The sequence below is a fragment of the Equus asinus genome, chromosome 13, assembly GCF_041296235.1.
Source record: "Equus asinus isolate D_3611 breed Donkey chromosome 13, EquAss-T2T_v2, whole genome shotgun sequence".
Classification (NCBI taxonomy): Eukaryota; Metazoa; Chordata; class Mammalia; order Perissodactyla; family Equidae; genus Equus; species Equus asinus.
The window spans coordinates 2403828-2427153 of NC_091802.1; the positions used below are offsets into that span (position 1 = coordinate 2403828).

At 47.8% G+C, this 23326-nt stretch overlaps 1 protein-coding gene across 1 annotated transcript in view; it reads left to right on the forward strand.

The window, feature by feature from the left end:
• Positions 1-23326, forward strand: part of GID4 (GID complex subunit 4 homolog) — a 27476-nt gene extending 4150 nt beyond the window's left edge. The window contains exons 2-6 of the mRNA XM_044746095.2: positions 1897-1956; positions 13354-13461; positions 16418-16519; positions 18472-18602; positions 20166-23326. Of these exons, the coding sequence (XP_044602030.1) occupies positions 1897-1956; positions 13354-13461; positions 16418-16519; positions 18472-18602; positions 20166-20229 (465 nt within the window). The 3' untranslated portion in view covers positions 20230-23326. The remainder of the gene's footprint in view (positions 1-1896; positions 1957-13353; positions 13462-16417; positions 16520-18471; positions 18603-20165) is intronic.

The window sequence follows — 23326 nt, forward strand, 5'->3', positions numbered from 1 at the left end:
CTTGAGCATGTGATAATCCATGCAAAATGGTAGCCAATTTACAGTTCAATTTTTAATCTTATTAGCAAATATCCTTGCCACCTGATCCCCTTTCCAGCAGCTGTGAAACCCCAGACTATGTTGAAGGCAGTGAGAACTGCATCCATGAAATTTAAGGCCTCGGCTTAGAGCTGTGTGTCCTTTAATAAAAGTTCTTTGCTGAACCACGTCAGTGCGGGTCAGCTGCTTTAGATAATGTCCAGTGCCAAGGTCAGCAGATGCTTTTGCAGTTTTCACATGGAATACCTTTGTCACAGCACCAAAACTGGGAGCACTTCAGCCTCATTGAACCCACTGGCTCTGGTGCTGACCTCGTCTGGTTGACTGGGTTCATTACAGTTTTTGCGGATCGCCTTAGTATTTGATTTATGGGGTAATTTGGAAGTGGTGGAGTCCCCGAGTCTGATAAATTCCACAAAACCTTTCCAGTTTCTTAAAATGAGACCTCACTTAACATTAAAGTCTCAATGTGCTACAGTACCGCTGTACCCTGTTTGGCTTTAATTCTAGGGGTTTACTCTCTGAGTGAATCCCACTGTCATGAAATCTGAAAATCTGCCCATTCAGGATGAGTATAAATTTGGGTGAAATGTACTAGTTAGTATGCGTTCAGCTGCCAGTAACCATACCCATTTCAAAATAGCTTAAAGAATAAGTGAACCTCTTATCTCACATTGCAAGGAGTTTAGAGAGGGCTTGGTTCCAGACTGGCTCATTCAGCAGCCTGTTTCCTTCCATCTTTCTGTACTGCCATCCTTGGCATTTCCTGGCCTGTTTTTCCTCATGGTCTCTAGACGGCTGCCACAGGACAGGGCACTGTGTGTGGATGCTGCCACCACCAGGGAAGAAAGAGAGCCCCTTCAAAGCCAAAATCTCTCAGAAGCACCCAGGAGACTTACACATTCATCTAATTGGTCAGAACTGGGTCACTCACCCCTAAACTGATGACTCGCAAGGGGACGGGGACACATATTTGCCTTGGATCCCTCAGGCTTGACCAGGGCTTGCAGAGGCAGGGTAGGTGCCAGAACAAGATCTGGGCCCTGCGTGCGTGGAAAAGTAGGGAATTGGTTGTTGGGTAGGCATCTGGCGGTGTCTCAGCAACTGATAATTGATGACTGCTAAACCTCAGAATCTATGCCTGTTACCCCTGTTTATTTTAGGCTCTTCTTTTCATCAAGAAATACAGGCATCCATATATGATAGGGACAGAGTGAACATTCACAATATATTCAGATTTTGGGTCAGCATTTTGGTTCATAGTTGAAATTTATACTACCTACATCTTTGTAAGATGCCTCTCCTGAACATTCTGCCCATTTCATAAAGAAATAATGCAGGATGGTACGTAGTGAAAATGTAGGGGAGTGGCAGACTTGCTCGACCGGTGATTGAGCAGCATGGAGATAGAAATAGGCTAGAGAGACATGAGGAGGCCACTGAAGCCCAGGTTAGGGATCACAGCATGTTTACAGGCAGACATAGAGGCCTAGGGCCTTGCAGTACACAAAATCTGTAGACCAACGGGAGACTTGTTTTGAAGGCAGTACTGAAATGAGGTTTGAGTGGGCTCGGTATTCCAGAAAGGTACTTCAGTCTCAAGATATGCAGCTGAAGGAAGTTGAGAGTGTCCTGGGATCAGTTTGCTTCATCAGAACAGGCATGTGGGTGGGGAGGACTCACGAAGGTCTCAAAGGCCAGTGAGCTCTGGGCATGCACCAACCTCCAGGCCTCCCTTACTCTGCCTGGCCTTGCAGGTGCCTTTCACCGAGGGACAGGTGGATTTCCAGAGTCCCTCCAGCTTGTCCCCTGATGGTTCCTCTGTTTGTAACAAGGCTGTTTGTCCTTTCTTTCCAGCATGTGGACACAGGGAACTCTTACCTTTGTGGGTACCTGAAGATTAAAGGCCTGACTGAGGTAAGCACTCCTTCAAATGAAGCAGACTAGAAAGTGGAACGCTTGCTCAGCAGTCTCAGAGCATGAGAGGAGGCAGTTTCACCGCTCTGAGGCCTGGCTCGAGCGCCCGGTTTCAGTGTGGTTATTGTACGGTAAACACAAAGCATGCAGTTTTGATGTGTCCTGTTGGAAAGCACACAGATTCACAGATCTGTAAAGAAAAGTTTGTAAGTAAGTTACAGTGTGACTGTTTTTATTTTCAACCCTTTTTGAGAAAAAAATATATATTAAGAATATAGCAACCACACTCATCATAAGTTTAACAATTTCTGAGGTAAGGACCAATTGGTCAAGAATGGAGGTCTTTGAGGTTCTTTCAACCCCTCAGGTCACTGGAACAATGAACAGTGATCATCCTTAACAGAAGTAACTGCATAAAGGTAGAGTGTTTTCCTTTCTTCAAAACAACTTTTTAAACCTCACAACTCCTGGAAACAGAGAAAGCAAGAAAGAGCACTAGTGAATAACAGGAAGAAGGCGAGTGAACGGGCTGCCTCGCTCCACAGCGAGGGCCTGGGCTTGACCTGGCTGCAGGGTCCTGTTGGCCTTCGCACTTCTCACCATCTTTATAGCCCGGCAGGGTTTGGAAATGCTGCCTACAGAGTGGAAAGGGGCCGAGGTGACATTCTCACTCTACCCCTTACTGGTTCCCTGCCCTTTCGTTTCTCTTATTTTAGTTTCCTCATCTGTAAAATGAGAATTAAAAATACCTGTTCTGGGGGCCGGTGCAGTGGCGTAGTGGTTGGGATCACGTGCTCTGCTTCGGTGGCCTGGGGTTCACCAGTTCACATCCCAGGTGAGGACCTACACACCGCTGGTCAAGCCATGCTGTGGCTGGCGTCCTACGTTTAAAGTAGAGGAAGGTGGGCACAGATGTCAGCTCAGGACTATTCCCCAAAAAAAAAATTTAAAAATACCTGCTCAGTCTCCTCCAGGGGCTTGTGCTAGTGAGGAGGAAACAATGTAAGAGCAAGTGGTAGGCTGTACTGTGATACAAACGTGGAATACTAACGGGGGCCCTGGTTAACCTCCGTCTGGAAACAATTGTTTCCATCTCCTTGATTCCATCTGCCTCTCCTACTTCTCTGGTAGGAGTGTGAGAATTTCCTATGAAGTTTGCTGAAGATGAAAGCCAAGTGAAGGGCTCTAAGCTTTTACTTTGTGGCAGTAGAAAACATGTAGTAAACAATGCAGTGTTGATGTGTCCTATTGGACGCAGGCAGCCAAATTATTTATTAATTGAGTGCAGAACATAAACATTTAACTTCATAAGGAAACCAGCAAAATTTGATGTGTGGAATGTTAACACTGGCTCCAAAACCAGTCATTTTGGTTATAGGAAGCTGCACAGAAATGGTAAATAGCAGTAAAAATCCTGAAACCGTGTACAGAAATGCTGTGAACTTCCCATGGGGAGCAAGTAACCCTTACTGAGGGAAGCACTTCTGAGTCATGAGCAGCCAGGCTCCCTTGAGGAGGTGCTGTGGGCACGGCCCTTCCCTGGGGGCCAGCCCAGGAGGACTGAGGTTCCCGACTGGAATGGGAAGGCCGTCCCTCCTGGCCAGCACTTCCTGCCTGCAGGCGGAGTGACCTCAGGGGCACACGCCTCCCCAGAGTGGCCTGCTCTGGGTCGAGCAGTGGGCGCAGCATGTAGTCAGAGAAAGGCTCATGTCCTCCCTGAGGTTCCTAAGTCCCGCTCAAGCCTCAGGATTCTTTGAATTCATCTTTTTTAATAACTTTTTTTTAGGCGCTTTACTGAAATATAGTTCACATACCATACAATTCATTTATTTAAAATGTACAATCCATTGGCTTTTAGTATAGTCATGGCATTGTGCAACTATTTAATAACTTCTTAAATTACAAATCTAATACGTGGTCGCTGTAGATAATCAGTAAAATGCAGAAAAGGGTGACAATTCTTTGCATGATTTTACAACTTTATTAAATACAGTTATCCGTTTTTGTTTGCTTTCCCATTTATAGTTGTCAAAATATCAAACATAATTTATTTTAATAAAACTATTTAAATGGTTTGGATTTTAGTCATAGTCTTCCTCATGTATACAATATGGAAAATTATTAAATTGGAGATAATTTGCCTCTTAGCCACCTCACATTCACAAGTAAGCACAGCTTTAAAGTTTGTGTGCTTTCTGAAAATGAAATCTCAGAATCATGGAGAATAGGTGTCAAATGACATTCTCTTTGCAGTTCTGAGCCAGCGACCAGGAGGGAGAGGTACCATCCCTGGGGAGGGCCCCCGCCGCTGGCATGGGGCCTGGGAGCCCAGCCTTTGGGGAGTCACAGCCAGGCCCTGCACTCACTCACTAGACAGATTTGGAACGGTTTGGAAGCTCCCGCTGAGGTTGTGCTAGACTTGCTTGGAACCAGGGAGACAGGTCACACTAACCAAACTCATAAGAGACTGATACGTAAACAAGAGTGCTTGTTTACTCACTTACTAAACGAAGTACATGCATGTTCTGGAGGTTCTCTCTGACTTACTGGCCAATGGAATGTTAATCTCCCAGAAGGCAAGTCTACCTAGAAAGCCGGACCCATCATCAGACAGTTTTTAGCGGGCCTGGAATCTGTGAGGGGAGTGGGTTGGGCAGCCTAAATGCCTGGTGACAGCCAGACCCCCCCCCATGAAGCCCTCCCCTGCTTGCCGGCTGGGGCCGGTGGTGCCTCCCCCCTCTGACATCCCACCTTCACTGACAGAGGCTTGTGTTGGACTTTATAAATTACCACCAATTTGGCTAGAGTCAAGTGTTTGAATTTCCTGGTCCTGCCCTGAGACCTATTTTGTCTTTTTGGTGACTTCTGCACACATTGGCTCTCATTCCTTAGGTATTTATTTAATTCTCAGAGTTCTAGTCACCGTGATATATTGCATAAAACATTTTTTAGAGAGAAGTCAGTGCAGAATTATTCATTAGGAAAACTAGTGATTTGAACTGTAAGTATTTTCTTTGTATTTAATAGGACCACCTTACCATTTTGTTCTCTCTCGTTATTTTTTGTGTGTGTGAGGAAGATTATCCCTGAGCTGACATTCGTGCCACTCTTCCTCTATTTTGTATGTGGGACACTGCTGCAGCATGGCTTGATGAGCAGTGTGTAGGTCTGTACCTGGGATCCAAACCCGCAAACCCTGGGCCGCTGAAGCGGAGCATGTGAACTTAATCCACTATGCCACTGGGCCGGCCCCTGTTCTTCTCTCTCTTTGTGGAAGTTTTGAAAAAAATTAGAGTTCATAACTCAGAAAATCAATATAAATAGCTTTTAATTTAAAATCTCAAGTCAGGTGCTAACTTAATATAGATCTTTTTTCATTAATACTCCTTCCTAAAGCATCTTAGTATAATTTAGTTTATACCTTAAAAATTGAGTTTCCATTTAGGAAATTTTCTTCTCTTTAATTTTTTTTTTTTTTTGAAGATTGGCACCTGAGTTAATATCTGTTGCCAATCTTCTTTTTTTTTTCCTTCTCCCCAAAGCCCCACAGTGCATAGTCATATATTCTAGTTGTGATTGCCTCTGGTTGTGCTATGTGGGACGCTGTCTCAGCATGGCCTGATGAGCGGTGCCATGTCTGTGCCCAGGATCTGAACCAGCAAAACCCTGGGCCGCCGAAGCAGAGCGTGTAAACCCAACCACTTGGCCACAGGGCCAGCCCCAGTCGTCTGTTTAATTTCTTCCCGCTTTGTATATAAATATCTATATGAGGAATCCAGTAACAATGTTGGGGTTTGGAGGTTATGGGTTTGGGGGAGTGTTAAATGTATAATATTTCAGAATCCGCTGGTAATAGAATAGAATGCCCTGGCGGAGTGTCATCATGAGGCTTTCTCAGTCACCACAGCTGTGCATTGATGTCATTTCCTGGGTTTTGCTGTAGCAGTCTCTCTCAGGAGGGTCCTGAGCAACATGGCCCACCCAGCTGGGAGAATTGGCAAAGCTATCAGAACTGATTTATTTTAAACATGTAGATGTTTAATAGAAAACAAGATGGGGCTGGCCCCGTGGCCGAGTGGTTAAGTTCGCGCGCTCCACTGCAGGCGGCCCAGTGTTTCATCGGTTCGAATCCTGGGCGCGGACATGGCACTGCTCATCAAGCCACGCTGAGGCGGTGTCCCACATGCCACAACTAGAAGGACCCACAGCTAAGAGTGTACAGCTGTGTACCAGGGGGCTTTGGGGAGAAAAAGGAAAAAAAATAAAATCTTTGAAAAAAAAAAAAGAAAACAAGAGGGGCTTACATAGGGTCTGAAGAAGAACCAAGTTGCTCTGTGGCCCTGGGACGCTAGGACTGTAACCCATGGTTTGTCAGGTGTGGCCGTCATCGCTGTGCTCCCAAGAAACACCAGAGCTGGCAGGCTGGGCTAAGGGGTCATTTGGTTCATTCGTTGGTTTTTACAAATGCAGAGAAATGGTAAGCTTTTTTTAATGTTAACTTTTTTTCCGTTAATTTTATTTGCTATTTGTTCAACTGGTAATAAGGAGGCACCAAGGATTTGGAAAAAAATTAACAGGAGTCTTCTGAGCACCCAATTAGCGTGACAGCTTATTTAGTTTTTCAACAGTATTTTTTTTTATGGTTGTGGTTTTGCACTGCAGACCTGATCTACATATATTTTCCCTGGTATAAATTGTCTTTAGTTCATATGATAGAATTAAATGTATCCCTCATATATCAAGGTATTCTACAAAAAAATCCACACCTGGAAATTTGAAGAATTGTTGTGTTCCGCCACATGGCCATCTGGGTGAGCAGTGTGGGATCGGTTGCTGAAAGACCAAAGACAAGACCCGGAGACAGCGAATGAGACATGTGGCTTTATTGGGAGTTACTTACAGGGAAGGTGCAGTGGTGGCCAGCTGGACAGCAATGTGCACCCACTACTGCCCCCTGAGAGAAGCTGACTGAAGTGGGCAGAGGAACAAAGGCTGTGTGCTTGCCAAGGGGGATCATCCCTGTATGACCTGCATTCCGAGTATCAGAGCCCCCCTGGAGGGCCTCAGTGCTCCCTCAGACCGCGAGGGTCTTGGTGCTAACTCTCCCACGAGAAAGCAGCTGGGTTGGCCAAGCCCAGGACTGTTATCATCGTGAGTGTTGGTGCACAGCCCCGACAGGAGCCTCAAGGACACGTGGTTTTTAAAGGGGCACACCAGCTAATGCCCCTACACTCCACCCCGCCCTGTGTCCGAATGGCCCTTACAAGCTTTTCTTTTTTGAGGAAGATTAGCCCTGAACTAACATCCGCTATCAGTCCTCCTCTTTTCTCTGAGGAAGACTAGCCCTGAGCTAACATCCATGCCCATCTTCCTCTGCTTTATATGTGGGACGCCTGTCACAGCATGGCTTGATGAGCGGTGCCATGTCTGCACCCAGGACCCGAACTGGCAAACCCCGGGCTGCCAAAGGAGAACGTGTGAACTTGACTGCTGCGCCACTGGGCCAGCCTGGCTCTTACAATCTCATCGCGCCAGTCTTCCGTGGCTTCCCTTGAGCCAGACACAGAGGAGCACTGTAGCCAGAGTCCACAACAGCAGTAGAGAGCACAACATGAAAATAAAAGAAGCAGTGAAAAGGCAAGGACTCCAAAGAAAACATGTCGCCAGGTGGAGGGGAAGGATTGTGTCCTAGCAGATGCCAGGTCTGTGGACAGGTTGTCAGTGGCCCGTACGTGAGCAATAAGGAGGCCATTGTGCAGGAAACATTGGGGGCATAATCAGGGATATATACACAGCATTCTACTGTGATCAGGGCCCAGGTCCCCCCTTGGGCTGCAGTAAACGTGTCCAAGGCTATTCTGTTTTGTAACACTGCTTGTCTCATCTGGGAGGTGTCTTCATTTAGCAGAGTTATTGCATGTCCACTATTCTTGAGGGCTGTGGCCATATGTTGGGCTAAAGCAGACACTTGCCGTTCTATATCCACAACCGCAGCCTGTGGAGAAAAGATGGCGAGGGGGTAGAAGCACCCAGCCGTATGTCGCACACGATGGCGGTCACGGACTGCCTCCCAGTTACAAGGAAGCTGTTGAAGGGAGGACAGAATGCGTGTGGGGATGTAGGGGCCCCCAGGTACATTTTCCAGTCCAATTATAAGGCAGATAGGGCCAGCCGTGGGTGCCACAAGCCCACAGCCACCCCGAGGAGAGGCATAGGCCCCTTTCATGGTGTGTCTTGTTTTCCCAGCCACATATCAGCAGTAATGGTAACTGTTTGGTTACACATTGCTTTAGGTGTCCACCCCATATTTTTTGAAATACTTTATTTAATGATATGGCGTTATTGTGACGTTCAACACACCAGGGAAAGGAACCTCTTAATTCTATTTGTACAGCAGTGAACCATCCTACAGCATCAAAAACAGCACCCCACCCTCGGAGTTACGTTAGCTTGCTCACGCTCAGGCTGGAAGATATACTTTCGCGTGGCAGTGTAAGAGGCAAGGACAGGCTGCTTGATGAGGGGGTGGGTAGGGGTAGGAAAGTAGGGGGCACTCTTCCGCTCTCGCAGGGCCCTCCAGTCAGAGGCGCTGGCAGCTTGGAGATGCCATGGTAACCCTGTGGTTGAAGAGAGAGGCAGCTCGCTGCAGACCCAGCATTGGAGTGATTTTGTATGTCAGTAACGGTGTGTCCAAGAAACGAAAAGGTTGGCAGACATTGTCCTAAGGACGAAAAGTAAGATGTTTAGAGGGGACCAGAAGAGGGAGGTCACGGCCGTCCAGCAAGACGCATGCAGTCGCAGTACCTTGAGTCAGTGTGGTACCAGCCTGTGGTTTCAAGCCAGGCCACCAATACCACACCGCTTGTGCAGTTGGTGTGGGCACCCCAGGGGCAGTGGTATAGGATGAAGGAGGAACACACCAGTTAATATAACACACCAGAGGGAAAGGATGAACGTACTTGAGAAATCGGAGGCCCTGGATTAGTAAGTTTGGAGGTTTTGGGTGGCCCCCCCCATGATGAAGGTGTCACTGTGATAGCCTGCTCTAAGCCTGTTTCCCAAGGAGCTAAGAGACCACAGCAGCGGGGCCCCACCTGCCAGTCCCAGGGCCAAGTGACCACGTGGATCCCAGTAGGGAGTTCTGTAGCAGAGGCAAAAGCAAGTTGTTGTGAGTGCCCCTCTATGGTTGCAGTTTCTCTTCTCGATTAGCCCTTGTCTGTATACCTACTGTCATATCAGTGTTTGTGTCAGCGTCTGATAGGCACTGGGTTGAGTTCGCCTCTCCTGTTCATTTACTTGCCATATTGCAGTTGTCAGGCATCTCCAGTGGGCTAGGGTCCTGTTTTCTGTACTCAATTATTTCAGCGGGCCATTCGTTTGTTTCACTAGCCCTGCGGCCGTGGGGTTGTATGGCAGGTAAAAATGCCAATGTATGTCCATCTGATCAGTCCATGTCTGTGCCTGGTGAGCAGTAAAATGTGTACCTTGGTCACTGTCAATGTCTGTGGGAACACTGTACACAGCACAGAGGTGTCCCAGGCCTCTCATGGTGGTCTTCTGAGTGGCCCTCTGTTGGGGTATATCTGTAGCAGTCCTGTAGACGTGTCCACACAAGTGAGAGCATACTGGCAGCCCTGAGAAAGAGGCAAGAGCCTGATCTAGTCCATCTGCCAGCATTGAGTGGGCTGGTTGTCTCTGGCAATTTGGCCTCTGTTCTTGGGAATGGCTCAGGGTCTCTCCAAGGAACAAGAAGGGCACACCAACAGACCTGCACCACACCAGCATAGCACAGGGGGAGGCCCCAGGCCCTGGCAAAAGCCCAGAAGGTCCTTTGTCCTTTGTGCCCAGTCTTCTTGTGTAGCCACTCTGCCGCTCTTTCAGTTGGCACTTCTTCCAGGAGATGGGTCTGAGCTAACTCCTCTGTTGGCTTCCTGGTAGCATTGTCGCCTGATGTGCAGACACACTGCACACTGTTATCGTCATTCCCCGGACCTGCTGCCGGATACCATCCTAGAGTTCTGTCCCCCACAACAGGTGACCATTAATGGTCCACTTTTGTTGTGCCCATTGTGCCATCCGCAGGGGGAGCCCCTTTCCACAGTTGAGGCCAGAAGCCGAGGGGCACTTCTTTATTGCTGTGCCTCTGCCAGAGACCTCATCCGAACCCCTCTGGGTAACTGGAAACATCCAGTTCACGTGGTTGTCATCGTGTTAAAACACCCAAGGACTGGATTTGTTTCACTGTTATTTGGGTTTGGGTGAAGGCCTCCTGCTGGATGGTCCCCCAGTCCCAGATCATACCCTTTGGCAGCAACTTTTAAAGAGGCCAGTTATCTGTATCCAGTTGCTATGACAGTAGCAGGAACCACTTTTGTCTTCTCCAACCAGCTAACGCCCAAGTGTTTGACAGACAACCCAGACCCTTGCACTTTGTTGTCGTTCACCACCCATCCTCGTCGGCGTAGGTGGGCGTTGAGCGAGCTGGGGGCTTCTTGAAGGTCTGGAGAAGACTCAGAGGTTAATATGACATCATCTGTGTAATGAAGCAAGGCAACCTTGGGGGGTTTTGTCCATTGACGGTGTTGTAGAAGCATTGCCGCAGGGTGGGGCGGGAAGTGATGGAAGTCATTTTGCTCATTTCTGTCCCCAACAGCAAAATGCTTTTTGCTCCTGTAGACCAAGACGTTATTTCCACGTGTGGTGTTTGGTCCCCCAATACCTGAGCCACCTGCGCGGCGCTGCGGGTATGGGTCAAGGTCCTTTGGCCCTCCCCCTAGCTGAGGGGGCTAGGGTGTTCCCAGGCTGTCACTGGGGGCGCTGTTAAAGCCACCAGACAGCATTTGGTTGTTTCTCACTTTTTCCCAAGGGGTGCTTGCTGCTCCCCGGGCTGCAGCGGTCCGTCGCTGTGCAGCCTGCTCTCTGCGGCTCGCTCAGCCTCAGTTGGGCCACGCTGGAGTGGAGGGAGGGCCAAGGAGTCGAGGCGGCCTGCTGTTTGTGCTGGTGCGGGTGGCTAGACCAGGCATTCACCATGTTCTCCCTGCCCCCGCGGGCACTTTCTGCCCTGGCTGGACACACTCCTGGCCTGTCCTCACTCCTCTGCACGTACTGGAGCCAGTGGCTATTCTTGTGACTGCCTTACTTTTGATATTGAAACTTATTTATTTTAATCTCAGCCAACTTGACCATACACAAAACTCCTCCAGGTTTTACTTTCGCAAACCTTTTGTTACTTATTTTTTACATTTAGAATTTGTCCTATGTCTTTTTTTTTTCCTTCCTAGTACTTTAGGACAAATTTATCTTTTTTAACAAAACAAGGAAAAATAGCTCTTCTTTATATCTTCTTTATTGAAAACATACATTTTACTTTCCTTGTATAGAGATTGTAATAGATATGTGTTTTCTCATAGAAAATTCCTCAGCATGTACAAAACATGTTTATCAATAAACCCAATCATTTTTTAGTTTCTTTGAGATAAGAAACCAAAGGCAGACAAATCTGTGTTTAGTAATCAGCTTTTAATATGTTATCTTGTTTGGAAGATGACCTAGATACTCAATGAATTTTTATCATTTAACTTAATTTAGCAAAACTCTAAAGTTTCAAGTTACCAAAAAGATTTTGGAAGCTGTTTTTCAAGCGTTTATACCATAAAACGTAGTTATTGTACCTGAAAACTCTTACCCATTTTTATTTAAATCATTTGTTCCCAAGAATTATGTTTAGATTACTCACAAAAACTTCCAGTAACATTAAAGCAGTTAGCCATCATCTTGGGTTAGTTTAAGTACATACACCATAACACATAATTACCGTTAACAAGTTCCCTAAATTTTTATCCTTTCCGCATCTATTTAGTTTACTTGTTCTGCAGTCCCACAGCTCTGCGGCAGTGGAGCCCCTCCTGGGGGAATGCACCTGCTGAACAGGCGGAGGCAGGTGGTAGGACCCGCCCCTGCCAGTCGGGGCTGCTCAGACCTCTGTCCTCTCCTCAGACTCCCACAGGCGTGTGGACAGAGCCTTGGTGGTTTGACCTGAACCAGCGTGCTTCCCTTTCTAATTTTAATTTCTCTTGTAGCTGCCTCACCTTCACCTTAGTTTCCATTTTGGCTTCTGTTGCTAAGTGAACACCAGTAAGAAGGGGCCATCCCACTGCAGCAGCTACCACCCGGGCTTCTGATTTCTTTCTCTCGTCATTTATCCTGCCCAGAACTTCCCTGCCTTCATTGCAAGCCTCCTGCAGTGGAGAGGGGCTACTCCACAGCTGTAGCAATGGCCTGGGCTTCTCTCATGCCCAGGACTTGCCCCTAGGCCCTTTGGCGTTTCCGGGCCACCCCGTACTCACACAGTGGGCCCCATCCATCAAGGGTGGTGGTGACTGGCCCCCACAGGGAGGACACTAGCCAACCCGGGATTACCCTGCCGATTTCCCCTTCCCATCCCTCATAGTCTTGGCGATGAGGCGATTTTTTTCTGGCTTCTGGCTGGCTCACCAAATGTTCTACCACACACCCATCTGGGTGAGCAGTGCGGGATCGGTTGCTGAGACTCCAGAGAAAAGACCCGGAGACAGCGAACGAGACGTGTGGCTTTATTGGGAGTTACTTACAGGGAAGGTGCAGTGGTGGCCGGCTGGACAGCGGTGTGCACCCACTACTGCCCCCTGAGAGAAGCTGGCTTAAGTGGGCAGAGGAACAAAGGCCGTGTGCTTGCCAAGGGGGATCATCCCTGAATGACCTGCATTCCGAGGACCAGAGCCCCCCTGGAGGGCCTCCATGTTCCCTCAGACCGTGAGGGTCTTGGTGCTAACTCTCCCACGAGAAAGCAGCTGGGTTGGCCAAGCCCAGGACTGTTATCATTGTGAGTGTTGGCGCACAGCCCAGACAGGAGCCTCAAGGACACATGGTTTTTAAAGGGGCACACCAGCTAATGCCCCTCATGGTGTAAAAGGGACAAACCCCTGAGCCAGTTGGAGAAGCACTGGGCCAGGTTACGGCTTGCGGGAGACTTAGCTCTGACACTGTGATTTTAGAGACTCTTGGGGTATTTTTCTTAGAAAGTAAAACCTACTAAGTTATCGTCTGCTTTGTGTGCTAGGATATTCAGAATTTACTTGTAGGAATTGTCCAAATTCTTTTCTAGAGATCAACACACAACAAGTGAAGTCACAGAAGGGCCCTCTGCTTCTGGCAAAGTCCCTGAAGCCCAAGAGCCCCCTGTGGGCCCCTCCACAGCCCTCGGCACGCCCCTAGACTGCACTGTGGTCTGGGCTGTTTCTTAGTGTGGTTGTGTTCGTCAGAGTGTTGGGAAGAAGTTAAAGCAAGGCTGGTACTTCACTTGTGAAAGGTTAAACTCCTATTCAACATCTTGTTTTGATATTTGGGTTTTTACTATAGGAGTATCCAACCCTTACGACCTTCTTTGAAGGAGAAATAATCAGCAAAAAACACCCTTTCTTAACTCGAAAGTGGGATGCGGATGAAGACGTTGATCGGAAACACTGGGTGAGTAAAGTCTTTCATCTGCTCTGGGCCCCGCAGGGGCTGCTGGGAGCTGAGGAACTTAGCTCTCAGGATCTTAATCACTATCCCCTTCCTTTCTAACCATTTGTCCATCTCCTGTGCACTGTCCCCTTCTAATCACCTGTGCCTAGGGAGACCCTGGGAAACATATAGTAATGGCCTCTCACTTTAGGGTTGGTGAGAGGCCAGTCCCTGGGAACCCGCCCCTCCCGTCAGCTTGTCCCTGTGGGCACTGCCACAGGAGGCTTCTTCTCATCCGAGCTCCTGGTAGAGGAGACACACTCTTAACTTAAGTACTGTCAGGGTGCCACTGAAAAGTCTAGCCCCTCCCCTTTTAACTGTCAAGTGTGGAGCGTGTTCTCAATCACCACTAACGAACACATCAGGACTACTGAGAGTTACTGTCCTCAAGTCTTTTCATCCGTTCTCATTCAAGTCTTGTGTCTCAAAAATCCATTTCTCAGCCTATCATAATAGCCTTTTGGCTTAGTTAACCAGGCTGATTGTGAATTTTTAACACCAAGGAAGTTCAATGTGCTCACCTTCTAAACCAACCGGAAATGATTGTGTTAGTAATGAAGATTGTGGAACTCCTCCTTCCTCCCACTCGCACTCACATTGGCACGGGTCTATCCTGATTCTGACAGAGTAGTCCTTGGGGAGAATTCCTACTGCAGACTCTTGTCTGAGTTAATGTCACTGTAGATTAGCTGCTTTGCTTTTTTTTTCCCCCTCTCCTGAGGAAGATTAGCCCTGAGCTAACATCTGTTGCCAATCTTCTTTTTTTTTTGCTTGAGGAAGATTAGCCCTGAGCTAACATCTGTGCCAGTCTTCTTCCACTTTATCTGTGGGTTGCCACCACAGCAGGGCCAACAAGTGGTGTAGGTCCATACCTGGGATCCAAACCCAGGAACCCAGGCTGCTGAAGCAGAATGTGCTGAACTTAACCACAATGCCATGGGGCTGGCCTCAGCTGCTTTGTTTATTAATGTTTTTTACTTGAGTTAGGAAAGGAGCATCTATCAAATACTGTTTCAATTGAATTTAAACTTGAGCTTTTTAAAGCATTTTTTGAAAGCTACATGTTTTGACTGTTACAGCAAATAGACATTAAGAGTTAGACAGTCATTTGTGTCTCTATAACATGAGAGAACGAACAAGATCCTAGTATCCAGTGGCCGGCCCCGTGGCCGAGTGGTTAACTTCACATGCTCTGCTTTGGCAGCCCAGGGTTTCATCGGTTTGGATCCTGGACGCAGACATAGCACCGCTCATCAAGCCATGCTGAGGCGGCATCCCACATGCCACAACTGGAGGGACCCACAACTAAGAATGCACAACTATGTACCAAGGGGCTTTGGGGGAGGAAAAGGAAAAAAAAATCTTAAAACAAAAAAAGATCCTAGTATCTAGACGGTTAGCACAGCCGAGTGGTGCATGATGGTGCCAGTGTCAGAAAACAGTTGGAGGGCTCCTTGGTGCCGTCTGGTCCCACCCTGCCTGATGCCATCTCTGCCTGCGCGGCGCCACCTCCTGAGATGGCCCCTTCTTCTCCTGGTCAGCCCTAAAGAGAAAAATCTTCCTCGTAGTGAACCACAGCCTGTCTCCCATTCAACCCTGTTTTCCATTTCAGACTGGTCCTGCAAAAACCAAGGTCTTTGAGGCCCGGTGAAAACCCTGTTTTAGGTTAGCTTGGCTGCAAATTAAGTACTAGGAAAGCACTCTTAATTTTCTCATTGACTTCCTTTAGAACCCTGAAAGACACCTGGGATTCCAGGCTTTGTTAGACTGGATTGAAATATTGGGAGTGAAAGAGGGGCTAGGAGGCCAGCCTTGGTGCCAGCACGGCACGCTGAGCGAAGTGGGAGGAGGGAGCTGGGCGCGCAGCTGTTCCTCACCCCGCACCTCTGGCTTCCTATGCGGTCCTCCCTGCTTTCCACAACTTTCCCCACCTACTAGGATTCCCAGATCCCCACAGGGGACTCGGAGCTCTGTATTGTGCCTTAGTTTGTCAGGAATGTACAGTGTCTAATAAACTTGACTGATGGCATCATTTTCCATTGTAAACTGGAATCAGAGATGCTGTGTTTCACCCTCAAATTTTCCTGCATGGTATTTAAAGTTGGTATTAGAGTGGTACTATAAAGTCAAGATTCCATCTGTTTTATCTACTTAGAATAAAAATAGCTATGTGTCAAATTCTATGACTTAATATCTTTGTATCTTTTTATTTAAGATGTTTTCTTATAAAATTAATACATGCTTATTTTAAAATATTTGGAAAAACCAAAAAGCAAAAGGAAAAAAAATTATCTTTAATGAAAACACCTGATGCTAACACAGGTGTTAACCTTTTCCTGAATCTCTTTTGGATATATATTATTTTTAGGGGGTACAAAAATGGGATCATAAAATATAGTTTTGTAACCTATTTCTGGTCTCCTTTTTTTTTTTTATCTTAACCATATATTACCCATTTCCAGTTTCTACTTAACTAGCTGGCCCCAAACCGTATTATGTCAGAGGACCCCACTTGACTAAACCCACTCTCCCCTGAGGCTCCACAGGCTGCTTCTGAGCCGTTCTGCGTGACTCTTTGCTACTGTTGATTTACTTACAGAGATCTTCTCGCTCATTTCTTGGCTTTGTCTATTTGTGGTAGGGTGTTCTGAGTAAAAGCCCCGTTTCTATCCTGCAGCCTTCTCCTTGGGCCTTAGGCAGGCGCAGCCCAGTGGGGCCTCCGCCGGAGCCCAGGTCTGAGTTCACTGGGGTGACCGAAGTTCTCCGTCTCCATCCTGGCCTTCACTGCTCTTGCCGGTGCCGCGTCCACCAGCTGTCGCGCCTTTGAAAAGGCGATTGACCTGCGCACGGAAGGGTGTCCTGACCCCAGCCTCTCCCTCTGTTGATCAATTCTTATACTTTATTTTTTTGCTTTCAGGGCAAGTTTCTGGCTTTTTATCAGTATGCAAAATCATTTAATTCAGATGATTTTGATTACGAAGAGCTGAAGAATGGGGATTATGTCTTTATGAGGTGGAAGGTAAGATCTTGCTCCGAGGTCGTCTTCTGACTGCGCCAGCTCCTGTAGTGTATGCCAGCGCCCCCACCCTGAATCCGCTTCCCGTGTCCAGTGCTTGTTACAGGTTATTTTCATGGCAGAGTCTTTACTTACTCATAAAAAGCAGACACAGCTCCAGGGCTCACGGGTTAACTGCTGGCATCCCGGATGGTTTCTCTTTGGTTAACCTGTTTGATGGTTTGCAGATGAATTCATGCCTGGGGGTTGCTCCCCCTCGACACTGTTGTTTGTGTCTTCTCCCTTTCCTTTCTCCCACCCAAGAAGCCCTTTGACCCTCCAGGTTGAACCATCCCAAGTGTTCTCTGGATTCAGGGTGGAGCCAAACTCTCTGAATTCAATCATCCTTTATCCCCTATTCTCAGCCAGGGGCTGAGACGCCATTTAAGTGACTGTTCCCTCCACCACGTCCTTGCCCTTGGGCTCAGTCTCAGCTCCTCTGGTTCCCGACAGCTCAGGAAATGAGGGAGCAGGAATGGAATTTGGGTTTTCCACTCCATCTGGATGGATTGGCTTCAGGCTGAGGAGTCATTTATGCCTCCTGCTTTGATAACAAGATGGTTATGTGTTACAGCCACGAGACAGCAAATCGTGAAGCAAGTTTGCTAAATCGCTCTGAACACACACCCGCTTCCAAGCAGTAGTCCCCGGTCTGTGGGAAAAAGCTTGTTTATCTTGGAGTCTTGCCAGATTTCATACAGACGAATCGTTTAGGGTAGTCATTCCCAATCTTTACTTTGGTTAGCTAATAATTTTAGGGGGCGGGCATCATCACTCTTTAAGTAGACAGTTGCTAGGTGTGGAGAGTTAATGCTGAATCCTGGCCTCACGAGCTGACCATCTAGTGGGAGATATGCCAACTAAATAAACCTATTAAAGGAAGTATCTCGTAAGGTTCTCATTTTAGAAATTACAGCTTCACAGGTTGAGGAAGGGAAGGGAGAGCATCTTAAAATCAAAGAGCGATGGAGTGGTTTTGTCTCCTAAGAATTTCTCAGGTGACACCCCTTTGGGCTTTTAGTAGACCTAGGGCCCTGGGGCCTCTGCCTTCATGTCCTCAGGAAGAGTAGGTATGAGGATGTGGCCTTTACAACTCTTGGCTGTAGCTGGAGATAACAAACTTGCCTCTCATAAGGTGCCCGATCAAGAATAGTACCGTTCTGGGGCAGGCCCTGTGGCTCAGTGGTTAAGTTCGTGCATTCCACTTCGGCGGCCCAGGGTGTCACTGGCTCAGATCCTGGGCGCAGACATGGCACCGCTCGTCGGGCCATGTTGAGGCAGCGTCCCACATGCCACAACTAGAAGGACCCACAACTAAAATATACAACTATGTACTGGGGGGGGATTTGGGGAGAAAAAGCAGGAAAAAAAAGATTGGCAGCAGTTGTCAGCTCAGGTGCCTGTCTTTAAAAAAAAAAAAAAGACTAGTACCATTCAGATTGCCGCTGTTGAGGTAGAGAGCATTTTGAGGGGTATTACGGGGGCTACTGATGATTGATCCACCCTCAGGATAATCCACAGGCCAACAGAAGTGGCCTACTGTTTTAGAGGTGATCAGGAACCTAGTGACAGTTTCAGGAGTGGAGCAGAAACTTGTTCTTCCTGGGCCATTCTGACTGTGGGCTCTGAAAGGTATGCAGGTGTTGATTCATCTGTGAGCTGTTTGGATCACAGTACTTTCAGTTGCTGATCCTAGGAGCTCAAGACACAGTTTGCTGCGTTAGTATGTAGACTACTCGAGTGGCACATGAATGCTACTCACAAGTCGGGTTGAAACACAGAGGCTCACCATCTCCCAGCAAGTGCTGGCTGGACCATGTGGTAGTGGAACCTTAGAACCACCTGAAGCTTAACTAGGAGGCCCCAGAGGTGGTTGGGGCAGGCGTCTGTTACTGACCCCCTCCATCTGTGTGCAGGAGCAGTTCCTGGTCCCGGACCACACGATCAAAGACATCAGTGGTGCTTCCTTTGCCGGGTTCTACTACATCTGCTTCCAGAGGTCGGCAGCCTCCATAGAGGGCTACTATTACCACAGGAGCTCAGAATGGTATGGACCCCGAGGCCGCCGCCGAGGCTGGCTGGCCCGGCTCTCCCTCCCTCACCAAATCCAAAAGAAAATCTCCCCACCTGTCTCTGCGTAGATTTCCTGCTCTATTTGGAGAGGACTTCTTTAAATGATCTCGGTTCTTCCTGCTAGGGACTCATCCCTAGCCACAGAGCAGAGTAAACAGGGTGAAAATGGAGTACCAGATAAGGGAACTCACTGCCACGTGCTTTCAAGCAGTGCTAGACTGTCAATGATGTTTATCTCAGTCTTGCTGGTTTTGTATTTATTTCTCCCAAATTTATTCAGTAACTAAAATGTAAGATCTGTGGCAGTGAATGTTGCTGTCAGCAGCCTTTTTAATTTTGGGGTCATATTCCTCAGACGCTGGTCCCACATGTACTTGATTTCAGTCTGCTGGCCTAGGGGCTCATGGGAGCTGACAGTTGTCCCCTTTGTCTCACCAGAGGTGGAGGACTGTGTGCCACCTCAGGTGCTAGCTGTTGTCACCTTCTGGCATTCTCCTGCCCCCTCGCTGCTTGTGTGATCACCTTGCTTTACCTGAAGCGCAAACCATATCATAAAACACCTGATTTCCTCTCTGAACGCAGAAACACTTGATTTTCTTTCAAATTTTCACACTTTGGTGACTTGTGAATGATGCTACTCTGGGCTGGCTCAAATTCCTTGTTCAGTGGCCGCAAAATGACACCCACAAGCAAATGCCCTGGGCCTCCATGTGGTCTCGGCTCCTTGAGAGCCACTTGTTAGGTTTCAGTAGCTGTTCTGTTCTCAGATGAGTTTTTAAACTTTTCATATCCTTTTTTAAATAACAACTTTATTGAGATATAATTCACATACCATAAAGGTCACTGATTTAAAGTGTACAAGTCAGTGAGCTTTAGTCGATTCACAGAGTTTTGCAGCCATCCCCACAATCGATTGTAGAACATTTTCATCGCCCCAAAAAGGAACCCTGTCACCCCCACCTCCCCATGCCCTCTCAGCCCTAGGCATCCACAGGTCTACTTTCTCCGTGTGTGGATTTGCCTGTTCTGGATATGTTGTGTAAGGGGAGTCGTACACTATAGGCCTTTGTGTCTGGCTTCTGTCACATGGCATAGTGCTTTGCAGGTTATGCTGGGAGAATTAGGATCCGGCTGTGTTGGCCATGGGGCTCTGAGGCTCTCACAACCTGACATTGCAGAAGGAGCTGTGATGCTGGACGGTGGGCAGACGAAGGGCGGGGTGGGCAGGGCTTTAGGAAGCTGCGTCCTGCTCCAGAGCTTGCGCAGCCTCTGCTCTAGAAGACGCCCTGTGATTGCTTCGTGGAGAGAGCAGAGGCCTGAAAGCAGCTCATCTGCTGTGTAGTTCAGGAGGAATAACCAAAGAAAGAGAAATAAACCCAAACTCAGTTCACCTGAGGCAGCCTGAGATGGATTTGCATTCCACTCTAAGAGTGTGGTGTGTCGGGAGCGCCGGTGGAGGCGGGGGGGAGTTTTCTGACACCCTCGTTGGGTCCAGGCTGCTTAGGCGACTGCCTCCCGTCTGTCTCCCGCATTGCAGGTATCAGTCTCTCAACCTAACGCATGTTCCCGAGTACAGCGCACCCATCTATGAGTTCCGGTGACAGCGGTTCAGAAGCAGCCAAATAAAACTGAACTTGGCAAAAAAGAACTTTGCCAAGAAAATTGTGTACCTGCCGGAACGGAGGACGTGTGTTCCTGTTTCTCCATGAGCAGACTCGCATCAGAAGCATGAATGTCAACCTACAGAATCCCAGGAGCATGGCCGCCCAGCAGGGCGGGGGAAGGGGGCGGCCTCTGCTCTCCCTCCCTCTCTGTGGCAGTTCGGGCTTCATCTGTTTTTCAGCTACCTTAAATGCACTTTTCCGTCCTGCACAGCTAACTTGCGTCACTGAAATGCCCCTTCCTTCCTCCAGCCGAGTAGAAGGTCAGAGCCTCGGTCACCCTCAGCCTTGGTGCTCAGTGGTCCCCACTCAGGCCCCAGGCCCCCTCGCTTCCCCAGCTGCTTAGTCTGGTAGCTCAAGAGAAGGCAGAGCCCCAGCACGTGTGTGCCCCGCAGAGCTCTGTGCAGGGATTGGCGGGCTGCAGCGGCACCTGCCAATGAGACGTGAGGCGGAGGCTAATTCCTTCACAGGGTCAGCTGGCGCTGCCTAGCCCTGTGATGTTCACGCCAAGCTAGTCAGCGGCTGGCAGGTTCCCTGGGCCTGCCGTCAGGGATCCTTAAATTTAAGGCTTCCAGATCCCTGGCAGGAACAGATTCCAGTCATGCTTACTCAGCACGTTTGCTCCAAACTTTTGAACTTGAGGGCAATACTAAACTTTAAAAAAAAAAAAAAAGAGTTTTTTTATTACAAAATTATTTTTATGGTTCCTTTAACAAGGACCCTATGGCAAATGCAGTTATTCAGAATTACATTTTATCGTTTTCACATTGAAAACAGCAAATGTTGACTTAGTAATTTTTATATCTATATCTATATGTAAATGTATATTTAATCAACCAGCAGTTTGAAACTCGTCATCCTGGTACAAAAGTTTTGCAGCATTGCGTAAATTATAGTGCTAAACGTGAGAACTGTTTTTGGGGCCAGTTTAGCATTTGTACCTCCTCCTTTTGCTACTCAAAACAGCAGTGCTTCACGGTGACCTTTTCCATCAGGCAGAAGGGGCCGCTCTCCTGAGATGGCGACTCGGAAATGTTGGGACGGGGAGCGGTGGGAACATGAACACGCTCAGATCACGCAAGGCTCACGTGCCAAAGTGTGTGTGTGTGGTTTTTTGTTTTGTTTTTGTTTTTTTAAAAATGTTTAAAAAGCTTAATAGGTTGGCATCGGTTGTAGCCCACAGATATGGGCAGGGTTTTCGGGGGGGGGGCGCGTGGCATTTTCTGGTGGTTTACGAGATTTACTCAGATACAAGAGGGAAAGCTTTAACAACAAGACAGCGTTGTAACCCACAGGAGCAAAACAAGCTGAAGGTTGCCAATCCATGGGCTTGTAAGAAAACAAAACTCTGGTCTAGATGATGGTGGGGATATCTTTTATTCTTAAAAAGTGACTTTCCTTTTAATGGCATGTACTGTGTGTTACTGAGATCGAGTGTTAGGGGACGGCTTAAAGGAGAAAGATTTAGGGAAGTAGTCAGTGGGCGTTGGGACAGCCAGGATGTGTAGTCAGGAGGCTTTGTGCAGAGGTGCAGCCTCTAGTTAGACCCTTCTAGTCAGGTCAAGGCCCTGGAACCCTAAGAAGTTGCCCTAGTGACTGCAGTGGGAATGATTCCATTCTGAGACGAGGCAGAAATGTTTTCTTGATTCTAAAACTCTGAAAGGCAACAGAATGGCTGGCTCTGGTCAAACCCAGCTGATCGCACAGTAATGAGATGACACTTGCCAGAGCTTCCCTTTAGCTGATGGGCGTCACCTAAGAGTAGAGGATTCAGTGGCACCGTGCCGGCTCTCTCTAGGCAGCACATGCCGTTTCATTTCACCTCAGTCCTCCTCTCACGCCTGCTCGTAAATATCCGCGTTTTGCAAATTCCCTGAAGGATGCGGGCCCCACTCAGAGCGCTGAGGGGTGAAGTCACCCACAGGAGCTTGTCGGGTCCTTGTGTGGCTCTGAGAGGTCGGTTGGTCAGTCCAGTGGGCAGGGAAGGACATTTGCAAATGTTGCCGGTGTTCAGCTAGCCAGATGGGCCAGGTTCTCTTGTGGGATTTCCTCCTTCCTTTTTTAGCTAGGTAATGAAGTGCACCGGTTGTATGGGGGGAGATGAGGAAGTGGTACCTTTACTGGATCTTTTGGACACATCTTGTGATGAAGATGTTCGTGTAAAAATCTGCCCATTGAGGATAGGGAAGGGATCATTTCTGCACCTCTTAGTAACTCCCAAACGATCAACATCGACTCCATTGCTTTCTCTTAGTTCCCAAAGGAACTTTGGGGATCATCCCACCTGTGGTTATCCTTTCCTGAACCTTCTCAGGGGTTTACATGCCTCTGGTACTATGTGCAATATTTTTGGTCGACACTTGTACTCATCATTAAGAAATGAGTGCAGATTGCAGATCGTCTGCTGTCTTCCTCCAGCCCAAACAAACCTGCCATGAGGAGGGGCCCTAGGGATCGGGCTCTCCTTACTCCACTGCTCACAAAGCTTCCATGCTGCAGTCCCAGGCTCGTCTCTCTTCTGTGCTGGAATTTTCCCTTCCCACCCACCCATCCTTTTAAACTTTACAGCGTTTCAGCTGCAGTCCAAAAGTAACTAGGCAATGCCTCATCTGAAGTAGAGAGTCCATCTGTGTGCTGGTTCTGTCGGTAACGTGGAAATCACAAACTCCAGGGGAGCAAAGGGGCTTCTCAATGTCTTTTGCTTTCAGAAACAGGGAATTTATATTCTCTATAAGGCCTTGAATTGATTTTTTTCCCTCATAAAATAGTCTGATAAGTTAATTTTTGAAAAGAAATGCCATTAAGTATGTTGCATTGTGGTTTAAAATTACTAACGAGTTCTGGGAAAGGAAAGTAATATTTGATTTTGAATCTTACCTGTTTTTAAAAATTAGATTTGAATGGGTGCAAAGTATGAATATATTGTTTCTTTAGGGAGGACATGTGGTAAGGGTTTGAGGGTTCGAGATGGGAGAAGTATTTTGCAGAGCTATCAATGTCCAAATAATTTTTAAAAAATAATAAAGGTATTTAAGCA